Below are 27,460 nucleotides of genomic sequence, written 5' to 3' on the forward strand. Positions count from 1 at the left end.
TTACCATGAAGTGATGGGACTGGATGCCATGATTTTTTCCCATTCTGTTGTTTTCCTCTATTTCTCTGGATTGATCACTGAGGAAGGCTTTCTTATCTCTTCTTGCTATTCTTGAAATTCTTCATTCAGATGGGAATATCTTTACTTTTCTCCTTCGCCTTTTGCTTGTCTTCTTTTCTCAGCCATTTGTAAGACCTTCTCAGATAACCGTTTTGCCTATTTGCATTTCTTTTTCTTGGAGGTGGTTTTGATCACTGCCTCCTGTACAATGTCATGAACCTCTGTCCATAGTTCTTCAGGCACAGTGTCTATCAGATCTAATCTCTTGAATCTATTTGTCACCTCCAGTGTATAATCATAACACATGTGATTATGTCATACCTGAAAGGCCTAGTGTTTTTCCTTACCTTTTTCAATTTAAGTCTGAGTTTTGCAATAAGGAGTTCATGATCTGAGCCACAGTCAGCTCTGAAATTAGGGTTTATTAAAAATGTAAACTTTTAAACACGACTGTTAGAGCTCTTCATTCTATGTAGAAAAAGTGCTAAAATCCTGTTTTCAGCTTTTTTTTCTTAAATGTTGATCCTCATTTTCCCCTTTGTCAAATCTGTTATTAGTAACACTTTTCACGTATCAAATATTTTTTACAATAGTCACATAATAATTTTATTTGTAAGCAATATCCTATTTCACTATATGCAAATAGCTTTGACTGGAAATGAACTATTTCAGTATAATATATATGTTCTATATAGATATTCTAGGTTAGTTTGATTAAAAAAAACAACACTACCTGGTACATATGTTTTTTTGTATATTTTTTAGTAGTTTATAGAGTTCATGACTTATGTCATTAACATGGAAGCAACCTAGATGTCCATCAGCAGATGAATGGATAAGAAAGCTGTGGTACATATACACAATGGAGTATTACTCAGCCATTAAAAAGAATACATTTGCATTAGTTCTAATGAGGTGGATGAAACTGGAGCCTATTATACAGAGTGAAGTAAGCCAGAAAGAAAAACACCAATACAGTATACTAACGCATATATATGGAATTTAGAAAGATGGTAGCAATAACCCTGTATACGAGACAGCAAAAGAGACACTGATGTATAGAACAGTCTTTTGGACTCTGTGGGAGAGAGAGGAGGGTGATGATTTGGGAGAATGGCATTAAAACATGCATAATATCATATAAGAAACAAATCACCAGTCCAGGTTTGATGCAGGATACAGGAAGCTTGGGGCTGGTGCACTGGGATGACCCAGAGGGATGGTACGGGGAGGGAGGTGGGAGAGGGGTTCAGGATGGGGAACACGTGTACACCTGTGGCAGGTGCATGTTGATGTATGGCAAAACCAATACAATAAAGTTAAAAAAAAAAAAGAGAGAGAACACATTGAATATTGGAGGAGGAATAAAAATATTTTAAGAGTTTTTTTATGTGTATGTGTTAGTTGTTTCAAGGTCATTGCAAAATAAAAATTTAGTAAAATTTGTTTAAAAAAAAAAACAGGGAATGAATATTTTAAGTAAAATGTTTTTACTCAAAACTATTGATTGGATATATTTGTATATTTTAGGTGAAAACTGACTTTTGTCAGACTGTGCTTCCATACTTGATTCATGATATTCTACTACAAGATACAGATGAATCATGGAGAAATCTCCTTTCTACACACATTCAGGGATTTTTCACTAGCTGTTTCAAACACTGTTCACAAACAAGCCGATCCACAACCCCTGCAAATTTGGATTCAGGTATTCTGTTAAATTTCTCAACTTTATACTGTTTAAGTCTCATTTCTAGAGAAAGATATTGTTTGAGTCCCATCAAGGCGCTTTGTAGGCTTAATCTCATAACCTCTAAACATCTATTCTGCCATCTGTAAAATGAAGTTAAAAGTTGTTAACAAGTTTTCGATGAAATATTGTGTGTAAAACACCTAGGATAATACTTAATGCATAGTACCCTCTCATTAAATATAGACTAATATTAATGGAGCAACTGATTGAGTATTTAGTGCATATTAAACACTGTGCTTGTTGCTGGCAGAATTACTCATAGTTCTGTGATCTGGAATTACTACAATTAACATTTGGCATATACATTAGTTTTTTTTTAAAAGAAAAATTAGACTATGTTTTCCTTAAACTTTTATAACTTACCCTCCTTCCATGCTGTTGTATAAGAAGTATTTCCCATGCTGAGAGGTTATTGCAGGAGAAGTTAAACCAAGAATTGAATACACATGGGCTTCCTTGGTGGCTCAGTGGTAAAGAATCTGCCTGCCAATGCAGGAGATGTGAATTCGATCCCTGGGTTGGGAAGATTCCCTGGAAAAGCAAATGGCAACACACTCCAGTATTTTTGCCTGGTAAATTTTATGGAGAGAGGAGCCTGGTGGGCTATATATAGTTCACGGTGTCGCAAAAGAGTCAGTCGTGACTTAGCAACTAAACAATAGCATCAATACATTGTTGAGGGCTCATTGTTGGTCAGTTTTTCAAACCTAATTTTGAGAAAAGGAAAAGATTTATAGATCTGTAATGTTAACTTACAGATTAATACGTCCTGAATATGTATTATTAATGTATTTTATGTACAAACATAAAACTAGGTACAAATTCACATACCGTACTTCAGGACCAGTACAGTTGACTAAGGCTTTTTTTCATCTTTATCAGTTGTTTATGCATGTTTGTGCTATAGCCTTTCAAACATAAAACCAGCCAGTTTTATTTTATGCCAGTATTTTTATTGTTGTAAATGAAAGTTTAAATTTCACATGTAAAATCTACTATTGGAAAATATATAGATGTCTGTCAAATGGTTTCTTTTCTGATGTCTATAAGTCTCACTGCCTTCATTTGAATGTCCTATGTACATCTCAAATTCAACTGTCCGAAGGTTAATTTATCATCTTCACCTCTGTCCCCCAGCCTCCTCCTTTCAGTAAAGAGCATGCAGTGGTTTAAGCCTGAAACCTTTCTCACATGTCTCATCTGATTACCAAATCCTGGGAGTTCTGTTTTATAAATAACATTAGTCCATCTATTTTTCTTTGTCCACAGCTGCTTTCCAGCTCTGTGGTTCAATACAGTGAAATCTTTCAGTAAATTCTCCATGTTCGTTCTTGTTTCAGCCATCTTACTGTTGTCTGGAACACTATTCTTTCTTCCTCTCCAAATGAAACATTAGTTTTTCAGATACCATTCTTTTCTGTGAAACTCTTCTTGTTTAGAGTTCTTTTTTTATATGCCTCTCTGATATTCTAAACTTTCTCTATCATAACACACATCACACTATGTTAAGAGTCTCTTAGGCTAGTCATTGAGTTCCATTTGGTCAAAAATAGTCTTTCTTATACCATTGTATACTGAGCACCTACCTAGTACATTAAAAAGTCCTATGTAAATAGTTACTAAATCAATGAATTAGTCCTCTTCAGAAATAAAATATAAATTACAGTTAAATTCTTAATCTTATTAAGCATATAGTTGCTTTTAAAAGAAAAAGAAATGTCATTAAATTCCGTTTGTTGATTCATATTAAGAGCCCATTTTGTGCTAGAACCTTATAGTGTAGAGGAAGACAATCCCAGACAAAAGGAAGAGGACACCTAAGCACACCTGTCTGGGACTGATGGGACATCTCTTTCTTTGTCAGAGTCAGAGCACTTTTTTCGATGCCATGTGGATAAAAAATCACAAAGAACGATGCTTGCTGTTGTGGACTACATGAGGAGACAAAAGAGGTAATGTGACTACTGGTTCTTGAGTTTGGGTATTTAGAAGTATAACTTGTTATTGCTGACTGAATTTTAACATGATTATTTGAGGTAATGCTGTTGTAAGGTGCTGTATTTAATATGTGTGGTGCTTATATCTCCTTGAAATAAATCCATATGAATAAATCCACATTCAGGGTGGAGCTTTGGTGAAATCAATGTCAGGAACTCTCAATACTTTTTTAAGTGAAGTATAGTTAATTTATAATATTGTGTTAGTTTCTGGTGTTCAGCAAAGTGATTCAGTTATGTATATGTATTTTTTCTTCAGATTGTTTTCCATTATAGATTATTACAAGATAAATTACAAGAGTTTGAATACTGTAGGAACTCTGAATTCTTGGAGAAGGAAATGGCAACCCACTCCAGCATTCTTGCCTGGAGAATTCCATGGACAGAGAGCCTGGCAGGCTACTGTCCTTGGGGTCACAAAGAGTTGGACACAACTGAGCGACTGAGCACTGAATTCTAGCCCCAACTATAATAGTAACAGTGTTATCTTTGCTAAATCATTCAGTCTTTGGGGGCTTTAGTTTATTTCATTTATAGTAATGGAAAAGGAATAGTGATTTTCCAGGTTACTTTTAGTTGCATTGCTCCTCTTTTAACTTTTTTCTTTACTTTTGTCTCAAAAGTAGTTAGAATTATGTAAAAAGTTCCTTTATTTATCTTTATTATGAAGCACAAGTTTCTTTACTGTGTAACATGGTCCTCAAAATCTGTGCTTCTATATAGTGATACTGTCTATAGCAGTGTTTATTTTCTTGATTCTGATAAATTGCTTTATAATTCAGTATTTTTGTTCCTATTAATTTTTTTTTTGAGATGTTTAACAATGAGTACAGGAATTGATAGAGAGGATGGTTGACAGATTTGTACTGCTCCAGAGTTGACCAGAACCTTAAAGAAATAATGTAGTAGGCCTTTAACTTGAATAGGTAGGCATTGATGTCTCATTAGTTTGTACGGTGGTAGTGGCAGTGACTGATAAAGAATGGGAGGGAATAGTGGGAGAAAAATTGGTAGTGGAATTTGGAAAAATTTTTTGACCGAAATGCGTTTACATCTTAAAATTTTACTCCCCCTGTATCCTCTTCATCCTTGCCATCTCATGCTTAGAAAAAGAAGTGTTAGGCCTTTCGGTGTTTGTGTTTCTGGTTAGAAAGTTACTGATTCACTATATTGTTTTGTATTGAATCCTCTTGTGAGAAAACCCATTCAAAACTTAAACTGGCAGCATCTCTTTTCTCAGTGTTGGGATATAGTTTCACCTCTGAATTATTCATTTTATATTTACCATTGAGTTAGAGTAGTATTTACTTTGGTTAGCCTTCAAGAAGATAAAATTTCTCAATATTAAGTTTTTATTCTGAATAAGGCCTTAAAGAAGATTCTTGAGAGAGTATGGCTGGGACATAGAATAAAGCGTAAGGACTTGAGTTCAGGTTCATGTTTCTCAGAATCAGTTCAGTTCAGTTCAGTCGCTCAGTCTTGTCCAGCTCTTTGTGACCCCATGGGACTATACCATGCCAGGCCTCCCTGTCCATCACCAACTTCCGGAGTTTACTCAAATTCATGTCCATTGAATCGGTGATGCCATCCAACCATCTCATCCTCTGTCGTCCCCTTCTCCTCTCGCCTCAATCTTTCCCAGCATCAGGGTCTTTTCAAATGAGTCAGCTCTTCGCATCAGGTGGCCAAAGTATTGGCGTTTCAGCTTCAACATCAATCCTTCCAATGAACACTCAGGACTGATTTCCTTTAGGATGGACTGGTTTCTCAGAATAGCAATAGTTAAGTCTTGGCTATGTGATAGGCACTTTATTCATCTTTGTAAGCATTATTTGCTCATTATAGCTGTTCTCTGAGGTATATATTGTTTCCTCGTTTTGCAAATGAAGAAACTGAGGCTTAAGAGGTTAATTTGCCAAAATTCATACAGCTTGTAGTAGGTAATCCAGCTGGATTTGATTTTAGCTAGAGTTTCCTGCTTTAATACCAATTTTCTTAACTAGTGCCTTGTCACATTTCTATAAAATTGTTTTGAGAAAGATAATGTCATCCCTTCCAGTAACGGCCTACTGTTATCACCGTGGAAGATTTTTGTTAAATAACCTCAACCTAGGCAATTAACTCAGAAGAAAATTAACTGCAATAGAAAGAAATGTAAAAGTGTCTGAGAAGAAACAATATTTTCATTAAATTGATCATTTGAAAACACTTGTGTATGTATTTTTACTGTATACTGTATAGCCTATTCTTAGCCTATGGTCCATGGATCCCTCAGTGGGGGGCCAAGTATGAACCTCAAATTTTTATGGGATGATGGCCTATAGCTTTTATCAGATTTTCTAATAGGTATGTGATCCCAAAAAAGTGCTGGAACTCTTTAGCTATGTTATCTTAGGTGTTTATTGTTATATATTGGGGATATGTGGTTTTCGGTTATTTGAATGTAATTTTCTTTTTAACTAGCGCTGGCTACCATTGTATTCTATATCAATATACTTTTGGTATGTAAGTCAAAGAAATGGACATGACTATATTTAAATTTTTTCTTTAGACCTTCTTTAGGAACAGTTTTTGATGATGCTTTCTGGCTGGAGTTGAATTATCTAGAGGTTGCCAAAGTAGCTCAGTCTTGTGCTGCTCATTTTACAGCATTGCTCTATGCAGAAATCTATGCAGATAAGAAGAACTTGGATGATCAAGAGAAAAGGTAATAGGATTTGGAAGTCTTGGTTTGTAAAATTGGTGTCGACATTGTTTCATTAAAGGTATATATTAAAGATGTGTTTTACTTCCACTCTCCCATTTAAAAGATATTTTAAATAAACACTTTCTACCTTTTAAGGAGAAATGATAATAAAAGTATGTTAAAGAAATAAGCAGTTCTGCCCTGAACTAGAGATGTTTATTACTCAATAATTATAAAAATTACACAGATAACAAACTTCTGGAGGACAGAGATCATCCTTATTTTTCTCTGTATTCCCCATAGTAACTAGCATTGGGAACTTTATATAAGTGATCACTAATTATTTTTCAAATGGTTGAATGATTCCCTAATTTTAAATTAAGTTTACCACTGTTCCCTCACTTTATTCAAGATCCATTTTACTTATTGACTAGAAGTAATGTAACCTGATTGCTTTCTGTGGCTAAATCGCTTTCATTGTTTTGGTGTCTACCTGGATTCCTGCTTCTTTATTTTGCTTTTTCTCTGAGTTAGAACTCTTGTATGAGTTTAACAGGTATAATCTTAGATAATAGAGAAAAGCAAAAAATAGCCAAGAAAGTTGAAAAGTAAAAAATACAGTTTACTGTCCTAATGGCCTTCCTCAAATCTTTGTTCATTTGAAATAGCTTAGTGTTTATTTTTTAATTAATTAATTAATTAATTTTTAATTGGAGAATAATTGCTTTACAGTAAATATTTATTTTTATAGTTAGCCTCACTTTCCCACCATGAAATCACTCATACTGCAAAATTAAAATAGCAAAGAAGTGTTATATTGATGCATTTCTTATGCTTGCTACCTATAATTTCTATTTTGGATTATCAGTAAGCTGAAAGCAGTATGGTTTTTGGATTGTGGAAAACCAGGCACCAGAGTTCAGATCCTAGTTCAGATATGATTAATTTAGTAGACTTGGACTGGTTTGCTTAATGCTCTCATTTGTTTTAATTTCTCCTTTTCCATTAAAAACTGTTAAAAATCTACAGTGTGATCAGTATACCCTTATATATCAGTATACTTATCAACTGTAGTGTAATAGAATTGGAATGTAATTTCTAGATTTTATTAAAATACCCCCAAAAATCGACAGTGTGTAGATCATGTGTATAATGTGTAATTGACATATTTGTGAGCACTTAAGACTTTACTTTGTACAAAGACAAGTAAAATGACTAAGAAATTGATTTTTGACTACTTTAGGTCTTAAAAATTTGGCAGAAACCCTGCATACTTTGTAGTAATTTTAATCTGAGTGCACCTCAGTATCTTGGTTCCATAGAATAACATTTTTTACTAATCAGGGGTTAATAACAGTTCTTATCTGAGTATAAATAAAAGCTCTTTTAATTTGAGAATAAGTGATTATATAGAATGTGGCAAATTTTTGCAAAATTGCTTAACAAGCAAAGGTGCCTGGATTTTATTTTGGTTAGCTTTAGGGGAGAAGTGCTTCAATTAAATGGGACTTGCTCTTTGCTTTGACAATCTGATTTTTTTTCAAATGCCTAATGGCCAGGGAAGGGCAAACAGACATGAGGTGTATAGAAAGGGTGGTGGTAGTTTAGTCGCTAAGTCGTGTCCAACTCTTGCAACCCCATGGACTGTAGCCTGCCAGGCTCCTCTGTCCATGGGATTCTCCAGGCAAGAATACTGGAGTGGGTTGCCATAGAAAGGGTAGGGAATGCTGATTTTCTTCAGTGACTCAGGTGAACTGATACTTTGGTAAATCTAAAGTGATCAGGAAAAGTATAAAAGCAAAATACAAATCAACAGTTTACAAACACTATCAGGTCAAAAAAGTGAATTGCTGTCTTAGGTTTCCTATTCAAGTTACTTAATAGCAAAATGTAGACAATTCTAAGTCTGTTACTTATTACCTGTGATTCTACTGGTCCACTTCCTTTTCAACACTATCAGATTTCTTAAGTTTTGCCAAATTATCAAGTGTTAAGTGGTATCTCAGGTGTGGTCTTAATTTGCATGCCTGTGTTTATTAATGAGGTTAAAGTTAAGTAAGTGTTAAGTCGCTCATTTGTGTCAGACTCTTTTGAACCCCATGGACTATAGCCTGCCAGGCTCCTCAGTCTGTGGAATTCTCCAGGCAAGAACACTGGTGTGGATAGTCATTCCCTTCTCTGGGAGATCTTCCCGACCCAGGGATCAAAACCCAGGTCTCCCACAGTGCAGGCAGATTCTACCCTCTGAGCCACTAGGGAAGCCCCAATGAGGTTAAACTTCAGGTAAAATCACTGATGGACCATTTAGGAATTGAACTCAAGGGCTTCTGCTCTATGTTTAAGCTCTGTAAAAAATAAGCATATTTTGGCATATAGCTTTTCCATAAGTGAGACTGTGGTTAAAATGTAATTCTCATTCAAAGACCTAATACTCACAAATTCCTTTTCTATTCTAGGCTTGGTATTGTTTTCAAGTATAAATGGTTCATTATATTTTATTTGTAACCTTTGTTAGTTTTTTCTTTCAAAGTTTATGGTATACATATTAGCAAGCCTCAAAATAGTATATTCCCATTAAAAGAGATGCTCTTATGACAAACAGAAGTCTTACATTTGAAGAAGGAAGCCAAAGTACAACTATTTCCAGTTTGAGTGAAAAAAGTAAGGAAGAAACTGGGATAAGTTTACAGGTATATATTATAGACTTTATTATAAATGTTAATATTTGTTTTACACTTTGGACTATTGTTTTGTTATAAAGACTATATAGATTTGTCATTTGATTTTCAAACGGAAGTTACCTTTTGGACTGTCAAATATGTTAAATTCATGGTTTGAAGTTTAGGCCTTGGATTAGGCAAATGAGTTCTATCCTTATTCAACCACTTAGTTGTTTAATCTTCCAGAAATTACTTAATCTTTTCAACTTTAAGTTCCTTTATCAGAAAGATGAAAGTACAACCACCTATCTCGTAGGGTGAATTATACCATATATTTTTCTGCTATAGTACTCTTTATTTTCTTCATAGCACTTAACATTTATATTTTTATTTGTTTACTTGTTTAATGTATATCACATCTCAGGGCAGATTGCTTCTTCTGTAAATTTTTAAATTTAAAAATTTAAATTTGACTCTTAATTTGACCTATTCTTCCTTTAAAATGAGTTTGATCTTCTTCAGTCTGCTTACACCTCTGATGTTCTCTCCTCTGCTTTCAGTGCGTCTCCTACTTCTTAGACAAAATAGGGGACATAGATAGGAAGTGCCACCATATGACACTGTCAAACATAGAAATCTTCCTGCATCTGCTCCCACTGTAATCTTTCCTTTTGTTAAAGCAGAGGAACAGTTTCTCCTGCTGCCCTTTTTTCTGTGCTTTGTTTTTCAACTGTCAAGAACTTTATTTTTTTATTGTGCCATGCTTCTCAATATATTCAAACATTTCAGACTCTTCATATTAAAAACATTCTCCTTCAAATGCACACAAATCATTTCCCTTTTCCTTATGTTCTCTTTAAGGTGACACCCTTTTTTCTCCCTTCCCATCACAGCCAAACCTTGTGAAAGAATTTCCACTGGATAGCACCCTGCTAATGTCACTCATAAACTTGATGTTGCTAAGTCTAGCCCTCACCTTTCATTCAACCTCTTCCTTCATGTTTCATCAACACTTAAGACCATCAACTATGCCTTACTTGAAATACGTTCTGTCTGCCTTTTTGATATTGTTTTCCTGATTTTTTTCCTTCCCTATTTTGCTAGTTTATAGTTTTACCCTCTTTTCTGAGTTTTTGGAGTATCCCTGTGCTCCAGGTGCTGTGCTAGCTTCAGGACTAAATGTTCCAACACTTGAGGGCTTGATTTCACCCTTATGAATAGAAACAATTTGATTAGAATGATAAACATGCCAATATCAGTTTGTGTTTAGAACTTCATTTTCCCATGTACAGGTTTAGCTGTTGACAGGATTGTTTGCTTTTGTTTTCATGGGTTTTTTTGTGTTAGAAGCATCATAGGTTGAGATTTATATCTTATCTAATTCATTAAATTGTGAGCAATTCTCTTCAAGTAGTCCATAGTCATTCTGTTGTCTCAGATCAGTTTGTTGTGTTGGTAATCCATATCTTTAGTATATATTTCAATATCATTATATTTTACCTTTATAACATGTTATATAATTTAAATTTCCTAAATTCATAAACTGATATTTTTTCCCTTCAATTTTTAAAAAAAAATTTTCTGTTTTTAGGATTTGCTTTTAGAAATCTACAGAAGTATAGGAGAGCCAGATAGTCTTTATGGCTGTGGTGGAGGGAAAATGTTACAACCCCTTACTAGGTAAATTGCTTTTTCATAGATAATGCTATAGTAATTCTGTTACGAGAGAAGTTACATGCATATAGAACTCAAGGCATTTAAAAACTCTTTTCTTATAGACTACGAACATATGAACATGAAGCAATGTGGGGGAAAGCCCTAGTAACATATGACCTTGAGACCACAATCTCCTCATCAACTCGTCAGGCAGGAATAATTCAGGTACTTTTTTTTCTGCTTTAGTAAAGCACTACTTGTATAGCACTCAGATTATTTCAGTATATCAGTGGACTATTTACACAAACAGATAAACTCTAGGACTAAGACGGAAGGTTATTTTTCTTTCACTGGGATTAAAACTCAGAAGGATACACAGGTAAATTGGACAGATGACTGACCGGAAAGATAGTATAGATTTGTTGGTCATAATCTTCTTAGCTAACAATAGAAGGCATTTCTTGAACTGTATACAATGTGCCTGGTCGTGAATTAAGTCCTTTGTATGGAAAATCTCATGTAAACTATTTCTCATAGTTTGAACTAGAGTTTGTCCAAGAAGTTATCATTTCTGGGTATCATTACTAATAATATCATTATTAATAAGTATCATTAGTAAGTATGGTAAGTATCATTACTAATATTCCTGGCTAATATTCCTTAACCATTCTTTTATCAAATATCAGAGCCCTTTGAGCTCTGTCTTTGTGTTTTAGGGGGAACACACAAACAATATTTTGGGAATTTAAGTGATATTGCAAACTACTAAAATTTTGAAAGTTACTTTTTATGTTTGATTGCTGTTTTTTGTTTCTCTAGTATTGTTATTTTTTTACTTTTCTTTATTTTTTAAACTCCTGCTCAGGCCTTGCAGAATTTGGGACTCTGCCATATTCTTTCCATCTATTTAAGAGGATTAGATCATGAAAATAAAGAGTGGTGTGCTGAACTACAGGAACTTCATTACCAAGTAGCATGGAGGAATATGCAGTGGGACCACTGCATTTCTGTCAAGTAAGAACAATTTAGACATTTAATATTGCCATTTCTCTAGTTACAAACAATGAGCTGTTTTTATAGTGGGAGTTGTGTTTTTATGTTTTGTAGATACTGTTAAGCTAAATGCTTGAATAACATAGCAATAAGCAGTGTACATAGGCTTGAATTGCATTCTGTTTCCACCTCTACCCTCATGATATTTTTGAAAAGAGAAATATAAAAGTTATTTTCTCATGAGAATCTTCTCACGTATTGTTTACAAATCCAAAGAGAAAGTCAGGTATTTCCCTTCCCACTACCTGCTGCAAACATTTTATTTATTCAGCTGGCACTTTTGTTGGCTGGATGGTACACAAAAGACTGTTTATTTGTGAAATAATTTATATAAAAAACTGCTAAATCAATAGCATAGGAAGATAATGACTTTAGCCTACATGTAATGTCCCCATGTGTTCTGAATGAAAAGCCAAGCACCTAATCTAATAAAAGATTGTGTATTCATGTAAAAGTCTTTTGATGATATAAACCAAAGAATAATTAAATCACATTAATTGTATGTTTAATCACTTTCATAGAAAAAAAATTCATTAATTAGAATGACTTTCAGATTTCAAACTGTTAGATTGCTGTAAAATCAGAGGTATGCAGTCATATTTTAGAAACAGTGTACTCTGTGAGTTGATTCCTACTTGCCTCTGAATCTCCATATGCTATTTTTCTCCTTGCATACTATATTTCTGCCACATAGTGCTCCTTGTTTGTTTTTTTTTTCCCATTAAGCCAAACTGTTTGTACCTAAAAGCCTTAAATATATATCTTCTTTTTTCTCCTCTTACCATGAAGGTGGCTACTTGTCAGATTGTAATTTAATAATGTGACATATTCAGAAAGATTTTTCTGACCTTCCGTTCTAAAGTAACCACTCCGTCATTTGTTTTGTTACCCTGTTTTACTTTTCTACATGTCCTTTGTCGTGGTATTTTTCTTATTTATTGTCCATCTCCAAACCGGAACATAAACTCCATGAAAATGGGGGCCTAATCTGACTTGTCTACTAATGAACTCACTGCATCTAGAACCTGGTGACTAGTACCTGGCACATAGTAGGTGTTCATCTAATAAACAAATGGGAATATAACATGTTTAGAGCATGAAAAAAAAAATCTGAGAAATTTACTTTTTTTTCTGCTTGAAGAATTAAAAGATCCACAGAATTCTTCATGATTCTTACCAAATTTTCTAGAAATGCATTTTTTAAATGGAGATAATTCTAATTGTAGTTTAAAATGTTGCCTCTTGGTGAAGCTGTTTATACACACACACCAGGATTCTCTGTTTTTAAATATATTTTTTTTCTCTAATTGTTTAATTATTTCACAGCAAAGGAGTGGAAAGAACCAGTTACCACGAGTTGTTGTACAATGCTCTGCAGTCTCTAAGAGACAGAGAATTCTCCACTTTTTATGAAAGTCTCAAACATGCCAGGTATTGTAAAAAGGAAAAGTTATTGTATTTTAACATTGCTTCTTTTCTGAAAACCTGAAGAATAATTTCAGTACAAAGATTTGCAGTGGTGAAAGGAGAGGACCTGATAGCTTTGGTCAGGTTGTTTTTTGTCATTCCCTTTACTTCCTTAAAAAAAATTCCTTGTGTAATTCATAATTCATACCAATCGTTGTTGAAACTCAGAATTTCCAAAGTGGGAGGAAATACTCAACAGTTGACAATTTCATAGCTTTTCCGCATCTGAGAAGTGAGTGCTCAGATGAATTTTATCTTTTGCAAACATGTTTGCATAAGAATTACAAGTGTTCTTGTCTTAACAATTGTTTTCTGTATCTTCATATTTTGAATGCTTTATATGAAAGAATTCTTTAACATACACTTGTCAAAATATATATACATATATATATACACACATATGTGTACACACAAATGTTTATGTATACCTTTAAATTTTTTGTTTTAAATGTAAGAGCATTCTCATATGTTAGGTACTTACATAAGTTTTTTTGTTTTTTTCCTTATATAATACATTTTTCTTTGCTTATGTGGTTCAAATATATGCTATCTTTAAAAATAAAATTTCCTTTTGGAACCATGATCAATTTATGCTGAACCCTGAAAAGTCTTAATGTTTCCCATCCCTTGGTTCTCTTCCTGGACAAATGTACTGAGAATTTTAATCTTATCTCTAGTGGTTGTGTGTCATTTACCTCTCTTAGCATTTAATGTTCTTTTTGTAAAATGGTGATTAAAGGTTAGTACTTACAGGCTTGGTCTGAGGCACAAATGAGATCATACGCAAAAAAGAGCTTAACTATAACAGGCTAAACAAATGTAACTAGTTGTGACCTAAGAAATCCTGTATTTTTTTTACAGAAGTAATACTACCATTTAAGTGCTTATCATGTGGTGGCTACTTTGTTAGACTTTTTCTGTATGTATTCTCTAACATTTAAAATAATTCTGGAAGTGAAAAAACTTTGTTTTAGAGGAATCCAGTAATGTGCCCAAAGTTATACAGTCATTACTGGCAAAACTGGGATTTAGATCTCAGTCGTGCAATTCCAAGGCTTACTTTGTTTTCACTACCTTATGCTGGTGCTTCTGAATATTGCTATCATTAAATCAACACAAAGGTCTATAATGAGAACTCAACTTTTATCTTCTGTAAAAAAATTTTATCTTAGTTTTCAAGTATCTTGTCTTTTTTGCTACTAGAGTTAAAGAAGTGGAAGAGTTGTGTAAGGGCAGTCTTGAGTCTGTGTATTCCCTCTACCCTACACTTAGCAGATTGCAGGCCATTGGAGAGCTTGAAAACATTGGAGAACTTTTCTCAAGGTATGTGATTCAAGTGACTGTGTATCCCAAAGCACAACCTGTTACCAAAGTGACTTTAAAAAATAAAAACTATATAGAGGCCAGCCATAGGTTCCTTTCCTTTTATCACAGTATAAGTAAGTTGACCAAAGAACTGTGATCTTGTTAAAATAAACATTTTCAAAAATACTCATTGTAAAAATTCAAGTTTTTAAATTTAACTTTGTGTTTTTCTCTTTACAGCTTTTCCCCTGTTCCACCCTAGATGAAATTATTTCTCATGTTTTTTATCATAGCATATTGTATATACTCCACTGTTTTAGTACTGCATTGCATTACTGTTACTTTATGTATACTCTGCCATGCTATACTATGCTATGCTATGCTAAGTCACTTCAGTCTTGTCCGACTCTGGGCGACCCCATAGACGGCAGCCCACCAGGCTCCCCCGCCCTGGGATTCTCCAGGCAAGAACACTAGAGTGGGTTGCCATTTCCTTCTCCAATGCATGAAAGTGAAAAGTGAAAGTGAAGTCACTCAGTTGTGTCCGACTCTTAGCAACCCCATGGATTGCAGCCTAACAGGCTCCTCCGTCCATGGGATTTACCAAGCAAGAGTACTGGAGTGGGTTGCCATTGCCTTCTCCGATGCTATACTAGAAGATTCCTAAAAGTGGGACTTATTTCTTCTTGTATCCCTAGTGCTATTTTGTGGTGACTAATTCTTAGTAAACAGTCAATGTTAATGAATATGGAGTGTTTAAGGGAGACTGCCCCTTATAATGGTGGAAAGGAAGTCATTTCACTTTGCAGTATTTCTGGATCTTTCTCTGCTAGGGAATTTTAAGGAAGAAAAATTTGACGAATTGGTAACAAATACCTGTGTTCTAGGATAGCAGTTCACAAAATGTAGTGTAGAGATCCTGCAGGCCCTAAAATCCATTCAGGGGTTCATGAAATTAAAACTATTGTTAAAATTATAGAAAAATCTTATTTATTTATTTTTTTTTGCTTTCATTCTTTCATGAGGTATAATGACATTTTGGTGAGGTATCAGAGAATACCTACAATTATTTGAAAAGACTGTTACCATAGTCCTGCCTTTTCTGTATCTGTATGAGGCTAGATTTTCTTCACATTCTCTAACCAAACATCATAGCACAGCAAACTAAATGCAGAATCTGAGATGAGAATTCAAGTGCCTCCATTAAGCCAGACATCAAAGAGATTCATAGAAATGTGAATCTCACTAAATTTTGTGTGATATATAGTTGATTTATTATTCTTATTTTAAAATAAATTTTAATACATGTTACATTTTTCTCAGTTTTAGTTTCTAATAAGGTAAATATTAATAGTGAAAATGTTTAGTCACTCATTCATGTCTGACTCTTTGTGACCCCTTGGACTGTAGCCTGCCAGGCTCCTCTATCCATGAAATTCTCCAGGCAAGAGTACTGGAGTGGGTATCCATTCCCTTCCCCAGGGGATCTTTCTAACACAGGGATCGAACCCAGGTCTCCTGCATTGCAGGCAGATTCTTTACCATCTGAGCCACTAGGGAAGCCCAAATGTTAATAAGTATCAGGGAGGCCTGGCGTGCTGCAATTCATGGGGTCGCAAAGAGTAGGACATGACTGAGCCACCGAACTGAACTGTAAATGAAAGCTCTTTAGGAGTCTTCCTTAATTTATAAGAGTGTAAAGCAAGGGTCCCCAAACCGGGCTATGGCATGTTAGGAACCAGGCCGCGCAGCAGGAGGTAAACTGGCAGGCAAGCAAGTGAAGCTTCATCTGTATTTATAATCTTTCCCCAAGGCTCGCATGCAGCCGCCTTAGATTCTCATAGGAGCATGAACCCTACTAAACTGCACATGCAAGATATTTAGGTTGTGAGCTCTTATGAGAATCAACCCCAAACCATCCACCCCACCAACTCCCCAGTTTGTGGAAAAATTGTCTTCCACAAAAACCCATCCCTGGTACCAAAAAGGTTGGGGACTATTGGTATAAAGGATTTCCTGAGATTAGAAAATTTGAGACCCACTGCTCTTAAGATCATTTTGGGAGGAATTAAAGTTTTGGTTCCTGTGAATTTGTGTTACTGTTTCCTTCTTTAATCAAGCAACTAAAAGAACTTTCATTTCCTACATCACCATAAGGTCATCTTCTGAGTTTCCCTGCTTCAAATGGCAACCCACTCCAGTACTCTTGCCTAGAAAATTCCATGGATGGAAGAGCCTGGTGGGCTACAGTCCATGGGGTTGCAAAGAGTTGGACACGACTGAGCGACTTCAGTTTCACTTTTCTCCCCATATAGTACTCCTGAGGGATTGCACAGTATTGCTTAATTTGAACATCTGGGAAGCACTCTGCTCATATGAACTAATTGTACAAGATGTATTTTCTCTTCCTTTAATAAATAATATTGGTATATGAAACCTTTGCCAGATGCCAGCATTTCCTTCATTGGATTGTGCTTTCTTTAACGGCTTTGCAGAATCATGCCCTGTGCCTGATGGGTACGGTAGATAATGAATGAGTTTATTTCATTTCCTTGCTGACTGTCCTCTTTGAAGGATCATTGAAGTTGTACTAGAGGTGTAGATGTTCTGAGTGAGAGGCCTGATAAATGTGTTCTCATTTCAGAAGAATGTTAATTTAGAAGTGCTGCTTTTTGTGAGGTTGAAGAGTATTTTTAAGAATATCTTGAAAGTAATATCTATAAAAATATTGACTCGCTCTCCTATATACCTGAAACTACTATAATATTGTAAGTCAACTGTGCTTCAATTTTAAAAAAGAAAGAAAATTTTAAAATGTTCATCATCTGTTCTCTGCTGACTGACCCTCAGAGGTCTGACCATATTGTAGGTTTCTAAACTTTGATTCTTATTTTCGTTTATTTTAGGAGTTCCAGTCATGGTGCTGCAAAAATTCCTTTAGTGTTTATTAAATCTTAAATTTTAGAACCTGCGTAATAGCACCTTTTTTTTCATTTATGTTGCTAATGTGTTTATTTCAGAAGTTCCAGTCATGTTGCTGCAAAAATTCCTTTAGTGTTTATTAAATCTTAACTTTTAGAACCTGCATGATAGAACCTTTTTTTTCATTTCTGTTGCTAATATGAACCCTGTGATTTGGCTTTCAGATCAGTAACAGATAAGCAGCCCTCTGAAGTGTACATAAAGTGGTGGAAACATTCCCAGCTTCTCAAAGACAGTGATTTTAGTTTTCAGGAGCCTATAATGGCCCTACGCACAGTTATTTTGGAGATCTTGATGGAAAAGGAAATGGAAAACTCCCAAAGAGAGTGTTTTAAGGACATTCTCACCAAGCATCTTATAGAACTCTCTGTATTAGCTCGAACTTTCAAGAACACTCAGGTAATCAGATTTAAAACTCTGTCATCTCACTCATTGACCTTGCCTTTTTATTACCTAGAAAATAGAAAGCATAAGTAAAAAGAAATGTCATTGAGAGACAGATTGCTATTATAACATTGTATAGCATAGTTGTTTAAGATTTTCCCTTTTGTATTTAGGCCTGAATTTGAGTCTTGCACAAGTCTTTCTCTAATCCTCAATTTCCTGGTTAAATAATGAGAAGCTACCTAACTTACTATATGTATAACATTTCAGTGACTGTATATACTGTGTATAAAGACACACATAATTATATATGTCTTTATGTAAAGAGAAAAACAGGCAGATATGGGGGCTGGGAAAGGCAGTGAGAGATGCACTTAAGACAGTCTTAAAAATTAAGTCCTTAGTGAATGGTGGTGACTGCTTTTATTAGTAGAAGTAGTAGTAGTAATAGTAAAAATATTTATTTCCATTTGTTATTTTCATTTCAGCTCCCTGAAAGGGCAATATTTCAAATTAAACAGTATAATTCAGCTAGTAGTGGAGTCTCTGAGTGGCAACTGGAGGAAGCACAAGTATTCTGGGCAAAAAAGGAACAGAGTCTTGCCCTGAGTATTCTCAAGCAAATGATCAAGAAGCTGGATGCCAGTTGTACAGAGGTTCACAATTTTTCTATTGGTTGAATTAGTATTTACTGTAATAAGAAAGATTACTGTGCTTTATAATATTTTAAATAAATTTTAATATAATTACTATTTTTATTAAAGATTTGAAATTACTGATCCATGAACAAGAAACTGTAAAAAGGAGTCTTGAAAATTAGTATTTGTAAAAGTTTAGACAGCATTCATTTTTCCTATTTACAACATTTCCATCAGTCCATCTCATCATAGATTAATTTATCCCAATGATAAGCCTTACTTTTTTAAAACTTTCTACAGTATTCAAGGAGGGTATGTGGGAAACAAAGATGAAATAGCTACTATAGATTTGAAATGACAAAAAAATGCAAGAGGAAATGCATAAGAGAATAAAACTTTTTAAAAGGCAAGTTGAAATAATTGGGTTGTCAATCCAAAGACCTTGAAAACATCACTTCTGATATTTTATCTACCATTACCTATAATGTACATATATATTTTATATTAGTTATCATAAACTTGATTGCTTCTTCAACTCTGTCTCCAGCATATGATGGACAAATTTAGCAGCATTTGTAGGAATCATAAAGTATTTTAAAGGTTTGGACTCAATGATGTCCCTCTGACATACACCTACTAGGTGAATATCAACATTTTGTACTTTTGGATAATGGAAACTTGTATAACATCCTCCGTTATTAGAGAATTTATCATTATACCAAGTCCTGGGAGCTCACATGGTATGATTGTTTAAATATTGCTTAACAGTATGGACCCTGAAAACTAAGATCATGGCATCCAGTCCCATCACTTCATAGCAAATAGATGGGGAAACAGGAGAAACAGTGTCTGGCTTTGTTTTTTGGGGCTCCAAAATCACTGCAGATGGTGATGACAGCTATGAAATTAAAAGACCCTCGCTCCTTGGAAGAAAAGCTCTGACAAACTTAGATAGCATATTAAAAAGCAGAGACATTACTTTGCCAACAAAGGTCCATCTAGTCAAAGCTGTGGATTTTCCAGTAGTCATGTATGGATGTGAGAGTTGGACTGTAAAGAAAGCTGAGGGCCAAAAGTTGATGCTTTTGAACTGTGGTGTTGGAGAAGACTCTTGAGAGTCCCTTGGACTGCAAGGAGATCCAGCCGGTCCATCCTAAAGGAGATCAGTCTGAGTGTTCATTGGAAGGACTGATGTTGAAGCTGAAACTTCAGTACTTTGGCCACCTGATATGAAGAACTGACTCACTGGAAAAGACCCTGATGCTGAGAAAGATTGAAGGCAGGAGGAGAAGGGAATGACAGGATGAGATGGTTGTTGGAGGGCATCACCAACTCAATGGACAGGATGTTGAGTAAACTGTAGGAGTTGGTGATGGACAGGGAGGCCTGGTGTGCTGCAGTCCATGCGGTCGCAAAGAGTCGGACACGACTGAGTGACTGAACTGAACTGATGGACCCTGAAGTTACCTACCCTCTTTGTACTTCAGTTGTAGTTTTCTAATTAAGGATAATAATTGTTCTTATAGGATTCTTGTGAGGATTAAATGAATTATTATATATTATATATAATAATAATGTCAAGCATATAAAAGTACTCAATAAATGTGAGTTGTTTCAATAATAGTAATAGTAATAGTAGTAGAGAATGATTATTCTATAAAAGTAAATATTTGGAATTATTAAAATAATCGTAAGTTGAACGCCAAAGAGGAAAGACATTTTTAACCTGTTTTTTTCCTACATGGAAGATATTTTTGTACAGTCATGATAATGAATTACATTTTAAGACTTTGCTTTCCTTTACAGAATGATCCCAACTTAAAACTTATATACACAGAATGTCTAAGGGTTTGTGGCACCTGGTTAGCAGAAACTTGCTTAGAAAATCCTGCAGTCATCATGCAGACCTATCTAGAAAAGGTAAGGTTTTTGAGGAGCCCTAATAGAGTTGCTTAGCATGAATACATTTGATCTTTTCAGTGAAGTGAAGTGAAAGTTGCTCAGTGGTGTCCAAGTCTTTACGACTCCATGGATTGTAGCCTGCCAGGCTCCTCTGTCCATGGGATTCTCCAGGCAAGAATACTGGAGTGGGTTGCCATGCCCTCCTCCGGGGGATCTTCCCAACCCAGTGCTTCTACCACCTTTGAGCTTCCTGTTTCTCCCTCTTATTCATATAGTTTAATTTTAAAAATAGCTACTTCACTAATAAATGAACATGAAAAGCCTAATATGTTTTTTTAGTTTTACCATTCTTTACACATATTAGCTATTTCAGTTGTTTCTGCTCTGTCAAAATTGTTTTGAAAGCTCAAAGAAATACTGTATTTTGTATAATTTAGCTTATATACATATATATATATATGTTAAACATTACTGTGGATATTTCTTTGATCTGAGTAATTCTTTAGATGCATTTAGTATCTGTAAATATAAATGGATTTTTTTTTCTTGAAGGCTGTGGAAGTTGCTGGAAATTATGATGGAGAAAGCAATGATGGGCTCAGAAATGGAAAAATGAAGGCATTTCTCTCATTAGCACGGTTCTCAGATACTCAGTACCAAAGAATTGAAAACTACATGAAATCATCAGAATTTGAAAACAAGCAAGCTCTCCTGAAAAGAGCCAAAGAGGAAGTTGGCCTACTTAGGGAACATAAAATCCAGACCAACAGGTAACTGAGGGTCTACAAGTAACAAGATATACAGTATTTATACAGGTACACAGAACCAGATAGGAATTCATGCTGTGGCTCTATACTAATTGTGGAATATACTGATGTTAACTTTGTTTTGCTTTTTTAGTTTGTTTGTTGATATCCTAGTTGAAAAAGAGATATGTGTTAAAATTAGAGAGAAGTTACTTAGTTTGATGTAATTAAATCCTTTATTCAAAGCTGCTTTTCGTATATATAGTTTACAGTAAGTAGAAAATAAAGTTAATGAAACACCTTGGCTAGAGTCCACTTTGGTTGCCTAAAATAGCTTTTGAATTGCAGAAACTTAAAGACAAAAGTAAGTTTATTCTCTTTATAATTCTTAGAATTTTGCTTTTTCTCCTAAGATGGACACCTGATTTTTCATTTATATTGTATGTCTTATTTGATTTTGTAGTTCTATAAAATTTAATGGCTTTTGTGTTTTATTTTAATTATCCAATGTAAGATACACAGTAAAGGTTCAGCGAGAGCTGGAGTTGGATGAATGTGCACTCCATGCATTGAAAGAGGATCGTAAACGTTTCTTATGTAAAGCAGTTGAAAATTACATCAATTGTTTATTAAGTGGTGAAGGGCATGATATGTGGATATTTCGTCTTTGTTCTCTCTGGCTTGAAAATTCTGGAGTTTCTGAAGTCAATGGCATGATGAAGGCAAGTTTTCTTTTTCAACCCGGTATTCTAGCCTGTGCTTTAAAAGTTAAGCCATTAGCCCCTCAAATGTCATGCATTTTGTATACTTTGTATCCTTGGCAGTTGGTTTAGGGTTCTACACACAGATACTTAGTTAACTCTAATGATGTAGGTTTATGTGGATATGAGAGAATTAAGTCAGTCTTTTCCCGTAGCATTCCAATTACCATCGGAAAGTACCCAGAATGCTAGATAGGTAGATTTGGAAAGCAGTTAAAGATGATGTGATCACAGGTGGTGTTTTTTTTTCCACCTGCTTTATTATTTTCTGTTGATTTTTTTTTTTTTTACAATAAATTATTTTTGTAAATGGAAAAAAAAAACATTTTAAGAAAACATTAAGGCAGTAGAATTTTATAAATTTTTATTTAAAAATCTTGGGTTTTATTAATGACACCTAAATAGTATGCCCTGTCATCCCCTGTCATTTATTAATGATACTTAAATGATACCTAAAGTTATGTTGTCAATCAGTTTGAAGTTTAAAAGTAAAATAGTTCTAGTTGAAGCGAATGTTAATATTCATAACAGATACAACAAATTTCTGCTACTAGTGTACATTAAATCCTGTTACTTTTAGTATGTACGGAAAAATAGTTATTCCATTTTATTCACACTGACTTCTCAGGAGTCAAGATTACAATAGTCCTTAGATCAACATTTGTCCTCCTTGGATTCACTGGAATATAATTAGTACCAAGTATTCCACTTCTAAATGCAATCTGTTATGTAAAGTTTAAAAATAAAATAAAAAAAAAACAAACAAACAAACAAAAAAAAATAAATAAATAAATGCAATCTGATACATGTTCAAACATGATTTACCAGTGAGTCAATCTAGACTTTGAGATAAATAATAAGGAAAAAATATGTCTGCTTGATGATTGCACTAATAGAGGAGCATTTTGTATTTATTTAGATGTGAGGGCTAGTTGAAATGCATTGCTTTTTAATTTTGTATTTTTTTAATGGCAGAGAGATGGAATGAAGATTCCATCATACAAATTTTTGCCACTTATGTACCAATTGGCTGCTAGAATGGGGACAAAGATGATGGGAGGCCTAGGATTTCATGAAGTCCTCAATAATGTAAGTAAACGTGAAAATCAAACCACAATTGCTTTTCTTTTATATTATTGTATATTACTGTTCCACTCCAGAAAGTGGCAACACAAAAAAGTTTCAGTCAGTCATTCAATTCAGTCACTCAGTCGTCTCCAACTTTTTGCGACCCCATGAATCGCAACACACCCGGCCTCCCTGTCCATCACCAACCCCCGGAGTTTACTCAAACTCATGTCCATCGAGTCAGTGATACCATCCAGCCATCTCATCCTCTGTCGTCCCCTTCTCCTCCTGCCCCCAATCCCTCCCAGCATCAGGGTCTTTTCCAATGACAAAACTCTTCACATGAGGTGGCCAAAGTATTGGAGTTTCAGCTTCAGCATCAGTCCTTCCAATGAACACCCAGGACTGATCTCCTTTAGGATGGACTAGTTGGACCTCTTTGCAGTCCAAGGGACTCTCAAGAGTCTTCTCCAACACCACAGTTCAAAAGCATCAATTCTTTGGTGCTCAGCTTTCTTCACAGTCCAACTCTCACATCCATACATGACCACTGGATAAACCATAGCCTTGACTAGATGGACCTTTGTTGGCAAAGTAATGTCTCTGCTTTTGAATATGCTATCTAGGTTGGTCATAACTTTCCTTCCAAGGAGTAAGTATCTTTTAATTTCATGGCTGCAGTCACCATCTGTAGTGATTTTGGAGCCCAGAAAAATAAAGTCTGACACTTTCCACTGTTTCCCCATCTATTTCCCATGAAGTGATGGGACCAGATGCCATGATCTTCGTTTTCTGAATGTTGAGCTTTAAGCCAACTTTTTCATTCTCCTCTTTCACTTTCATTAAGAGGCTTTTTAGTTCCTCTTCACTTTCTGCCAAAAGGGTGGTGTCATCTGCATATCTGAGGTTATTGATATTTCTCCCAGCAATCTTAATTCCAGCTTGTGCTTCTTCCAGCCCAGCGTTTCTCATAATGTACAATTGCATATAAGTTAAATAAGCAGGGTGACAATATACAGCCTTGACATACTCCTTTTGCTATTTGGAACCAGTCTGTTGTTCCATGTCCAGTTCTAACTGTTGCTTCCTGACCTGCATATAGGTTTCTCAAGAGCAGATCAGGTGGTCTGGTATTCCCATGTCTTGAAGAATTTTCCACAGTTTATTGTGATCCACACAGTCAAAGGCTTTGGCATAGTCAATAAAGCAGAAATAGATGTTTTTCTGGAACTCTCTTGCTTTTTTGATGATCCAGCGGATGTTGGCAATTTGATCTCTGGTTCCTCTGCCTTTTCTAAAACCAGCTTGAACATCTGGAAGTTCACAGTTCACGTATTGCTGAATCCTGGCTTGGAGAATTTTGAGCATTACTTTACTAGCGTGTGAGATGAGTGCAATTGTGCGGTAGTTTGAGCATTCTTTGGCATTGCCTTTCTTTGGGATTGGAAGGAAAACTGACCTTTTCCAGTCCTGTGGCCACTGCTGAGTTTTCCAAATTTGCTGACATATTGAGTGCAGCATTTTCACAGCATCATCCTTCAGGATGTCAAATGGATCAACTGGAATTCCATCACCTCCACTAGCTTTGTTCGTAGTGATGCTTTCTAAGGCCCACTTGACTTCACATCCAGGATGTCTGGCTCCTGGTGAATGATCACACCATTGTGATTATCTGGGTTTTGAACATCTTTTTTGTACAGTTCTTCTGTGTATTCCTGCCACCTCTTCTTAATATCTTCTGCTTCTGTTAGGTCCATACCATTTCTGTCCTTTATTGAGCCCATCTTTGCATGAAATGTTCCCTTGGTATCTCTAATTTTTCTGAAGAGTTCTCTAGTCTTTCCCATTCTGTTGTTTTCTTGTATATCTTTGCATTGATCGCTGAGGAAGCCTTTCTTATCTCTCCTTGCTATTCTTTGGAACTCTGCATTCAAATGGGTATATCTTTCCTTTTCTCCTTTGCTTTTTGCTTCTCTTCTTTTCAGAGCTATTTGTAAGGTCTCCTCAGACAGCCATTTTGCTTTTTTTGCATTTCTTTTAGATGGGGATGGTCTTGATCCCTGTCTCCTTTACAATGTCACGAACTTCCATCCATAGTTTATTAGGCACTCTTATCTATCAGATCTAGTCCCTTAAATCTATTTCTCACTTCCACTGAATAATCATAAGGGATTTGATTTAGGTCACACCTGAATGGTCTAGTGGTTTTCCCTACTTTCTTCAATTTCAGTCTAAATTTGGCAATAAGGAGTTCATGATCTAAGCCACAGTCAGCTCCCGGTCTTGTTTTTGCTGACTGTATAGAGCTTCTCCATCTTTGGCTGCAAAGAATATAATCAGTCTGATTTCGGTGTTGACCACCTGGTGATGTCCATGTGTAGAGTCTTCTCTTGTTGTGTTGGAAGAGGGTGTTTTCTATGACCAGTGCGTTCTCTTGGCAAAACTCTATTAGCCTTTGCCCTGCTTCATTCTGTATTCCAAGGCAAAATTTGCTTGTTACTCCAGGTGTTTCTTGACCTCCTACTTTTGCATTCCAGTCCCCTATGAGAGTGCCTTGGACTGCAAGGAGATCCAACCAGTCCATTCTGAAGGAGATCAGCCCTGGGACTTCTTTGGAAGGAATGATGCTAAAGCTGAAACTCTAGTACTTTGGCCACCTCATGCCAAGAGTTGACTCATTGGAAAAGACCCTGATGCTGGGAGGGATTGGGGGCAAGAGGAGAAGGGGACGACAGAGGATGAGATGGCTGGATGGCATCATTGACTCGATGGACGTGAGTCTGAGTGAACTCCGGGAGTTGGTGATGGACAGGGAGGCCTGGCGGTGCTGCGATTCATGGGGTCTCAAAGGGTCGGACACGACTGAGTGACTGATCTGATCTGATCTGATGATGAAAAGGACATCTTTTTTGGGTGTTAATTCAAAAAAGTTTAGTCGGTCATATTTAGTATGTTATACAAGGGCAAGAATATTCTCTTTTGTCTCCTTTCATACTCCACTTGTTACTCACTTTCTCTTTCTTATTCCTCATATACTTCTCTCTCCCATACATACCCGCACCACCACTCCTGCCCCCCACACACAGTCCACCCACTGTAGCATCTAGCACAGTATAATGTATCTTAATGTTAAGCAAAAGTTAAAAGGTTATGGATTTTTAATTTTTTTCTTTCCATAAAATTAATAGTTCTTAATTTTCTGACAGCTCATCTCTAGAATTTCAATGGATCATCCTCATCACACTTTGTTTATTATATTGGCCTTAGCAAATGCAAACAAGGATGAATTTTTGACCAAACCAGAGGCAGCCAGAAGGAGTAGAATTACTAAAAATGCACCTAAACAAAGCTCTCAGCTTGATGAGGTATTTGGATTGAACTTTTTGAGTTGCAATATTCATTTTCCCCAAAAATATTCCTTTCTTAAGTCCCAGGAATTCAAAGAGTATGTATTGTTGACAATATTCAATTTTTAAATCCTTTGTTATTATGATGCTACCTAAAATTAGTTCAGAATTCCTGAATATTTCTCAAAGCATAAGAGATACCAAAGGTATTTTACTGTTTTTCCTCGAGTAATGAGCTAAGAAAAAAATAGATTTTACAATGCACCCAAGTCATTTACTCTTGAGATTATTATACCTTTGATATGTTTCATTCATAATATAGTGACTGCTTTGTCTCTGAGGGATTATAGTCCTTCCATTGTCTAGATAAGTGCATAGATTCCATTTTTTGTTTTTATAACTGTAAAAAGTTTTAATGTTGCATGTTTGCTTTTGTAATTTTTTTTTTTTTTTTTTTTATTAATAGGATCGAACCGAGGCTGCTAACAAAATAATACGTACTATCCGAAGTAGGAGACCTCAGATGGTCAGAAGTGTTGAGGCACTTTGTGATGCTTATATTATACTAGCAAATTTAGATGCCACTCAGTGGAGGACTCAGAGAAGTATGCAGTTTGAAAGAATGAATGTTGCATTCTTGCTGTGTTAATCTCTGTTGTTGCTTTTAGGTGCTAAGTCATGTCTGACTCTTTTGTGACCCCATGGCCTATAGTCTGCCAGGCTCTTCTGTCCATGAGATTTCCCATTTTCCCAGGCAAGAATACTGGAGTAGTTGCCATTTCCTTCTCCAGGAAATCTTCGCAACCCAGGGACTGAATCTGTGTCTCCTGCATTGCAGGCGGATTCTTTACTACTGAGCCACTAGGGAAGCCCACTTAGTCTCTGTAGGGATATTTTAATTGCAGAACAGAATGTATATCTGCTCAACTCACATACATTAATTATAGATATGAAAGTTTTGATGATTACAACTCACACATGATTCAAAACTTAAT

At 35.4% G+C, this 27,460-nt stretch overlaps 1 protein-coding gene across 7 annotated transcripts in view; it reads left to right on the plus strand.

The window, feature by feature from the left end:
• The window catches only part of ATM (ATM serine/threonine kinase), a 154,854-nt gene that overhangs the window by 92,344 nt on the left and 35,050 nt on the right, over positions 1-27,460 (plus strand). For 5 of the 7 annotated variants that reach the window (XM_055547803.1, XM_055547799.1, XM_055547801.1 and 2 more), the window contains 14 exons: positions 1,591-1,768; positions 3,678-3,765; positions 6,362-6,517; positions 9,078-9,186; positions 10,748-10,836; positions 10,935-11,037; positions 11,678-11,826; positions 13,192-13,296; positions 14,536-14,655; positions 17,784-18,018; positions 18,492-18,659; positions 20,448-20,561; positions 21,096-21,313; positions 21,804-22,800. In XM_055547803.1, coding sequence (XP_055403778.1) covers positions 1,591-1,768; positions 3,678-3,765; positions 6,362-6,517; positions 9,078-9,186; positions 10,748-10,836; positions 10,935-11,037; positions 11,678-11,826; positions 13,192-13,296; positions 14,536-14,655; positions 17,784-18,018; positions 18,492-18,659; positions 20,448-20,561; positions 21,096-21,313; positions 21,804-22,122 — 2,151 coding nt within the window. In that variant the 3' untranslated portion in view covers positions 22,123-22,800. Of the gene's footprint in view, positions 1-1,590; positions 1,769-3,677; positions 3,766-6,361; positions 6,518-9,077; positions 9,187-10,747; positions 10,837-10,934; positions 11,038-11,677; positions 11,827-13,191; positions 13,297-14,535; positions 14,656-17,783; positions 18,019-18,491; positions 18,660-20,447; positions 20,562-21,095; positions 21,314-21,803; positions 22,802-23,025; positions 23,140-26,324; positions 26,484-26,931; positions 27,071-27,460 lie in introns of those variants that run through there. The other 2 variants (XM_055547810.1, XM_055547804.1) reach the window with 2 other exon arrangements.

The sequence above is a fragment of the Bubalus kerabau genome, chromosome 15 (genome assembly GCF_029407905.1).
Source record: "Bubalus kerabau isolate K-KA32 ecotype Philippines breed swamp buffalo chromosome 15, PCC_UOA_SB_1v2, whole genome shotgun sequence".
Lineage (NCBI taxonomy): Eukaryota > Metazoa > Chordata > Mammalia > Artiodactyla > Bovidae > Bubalus > Bubalus kerabau.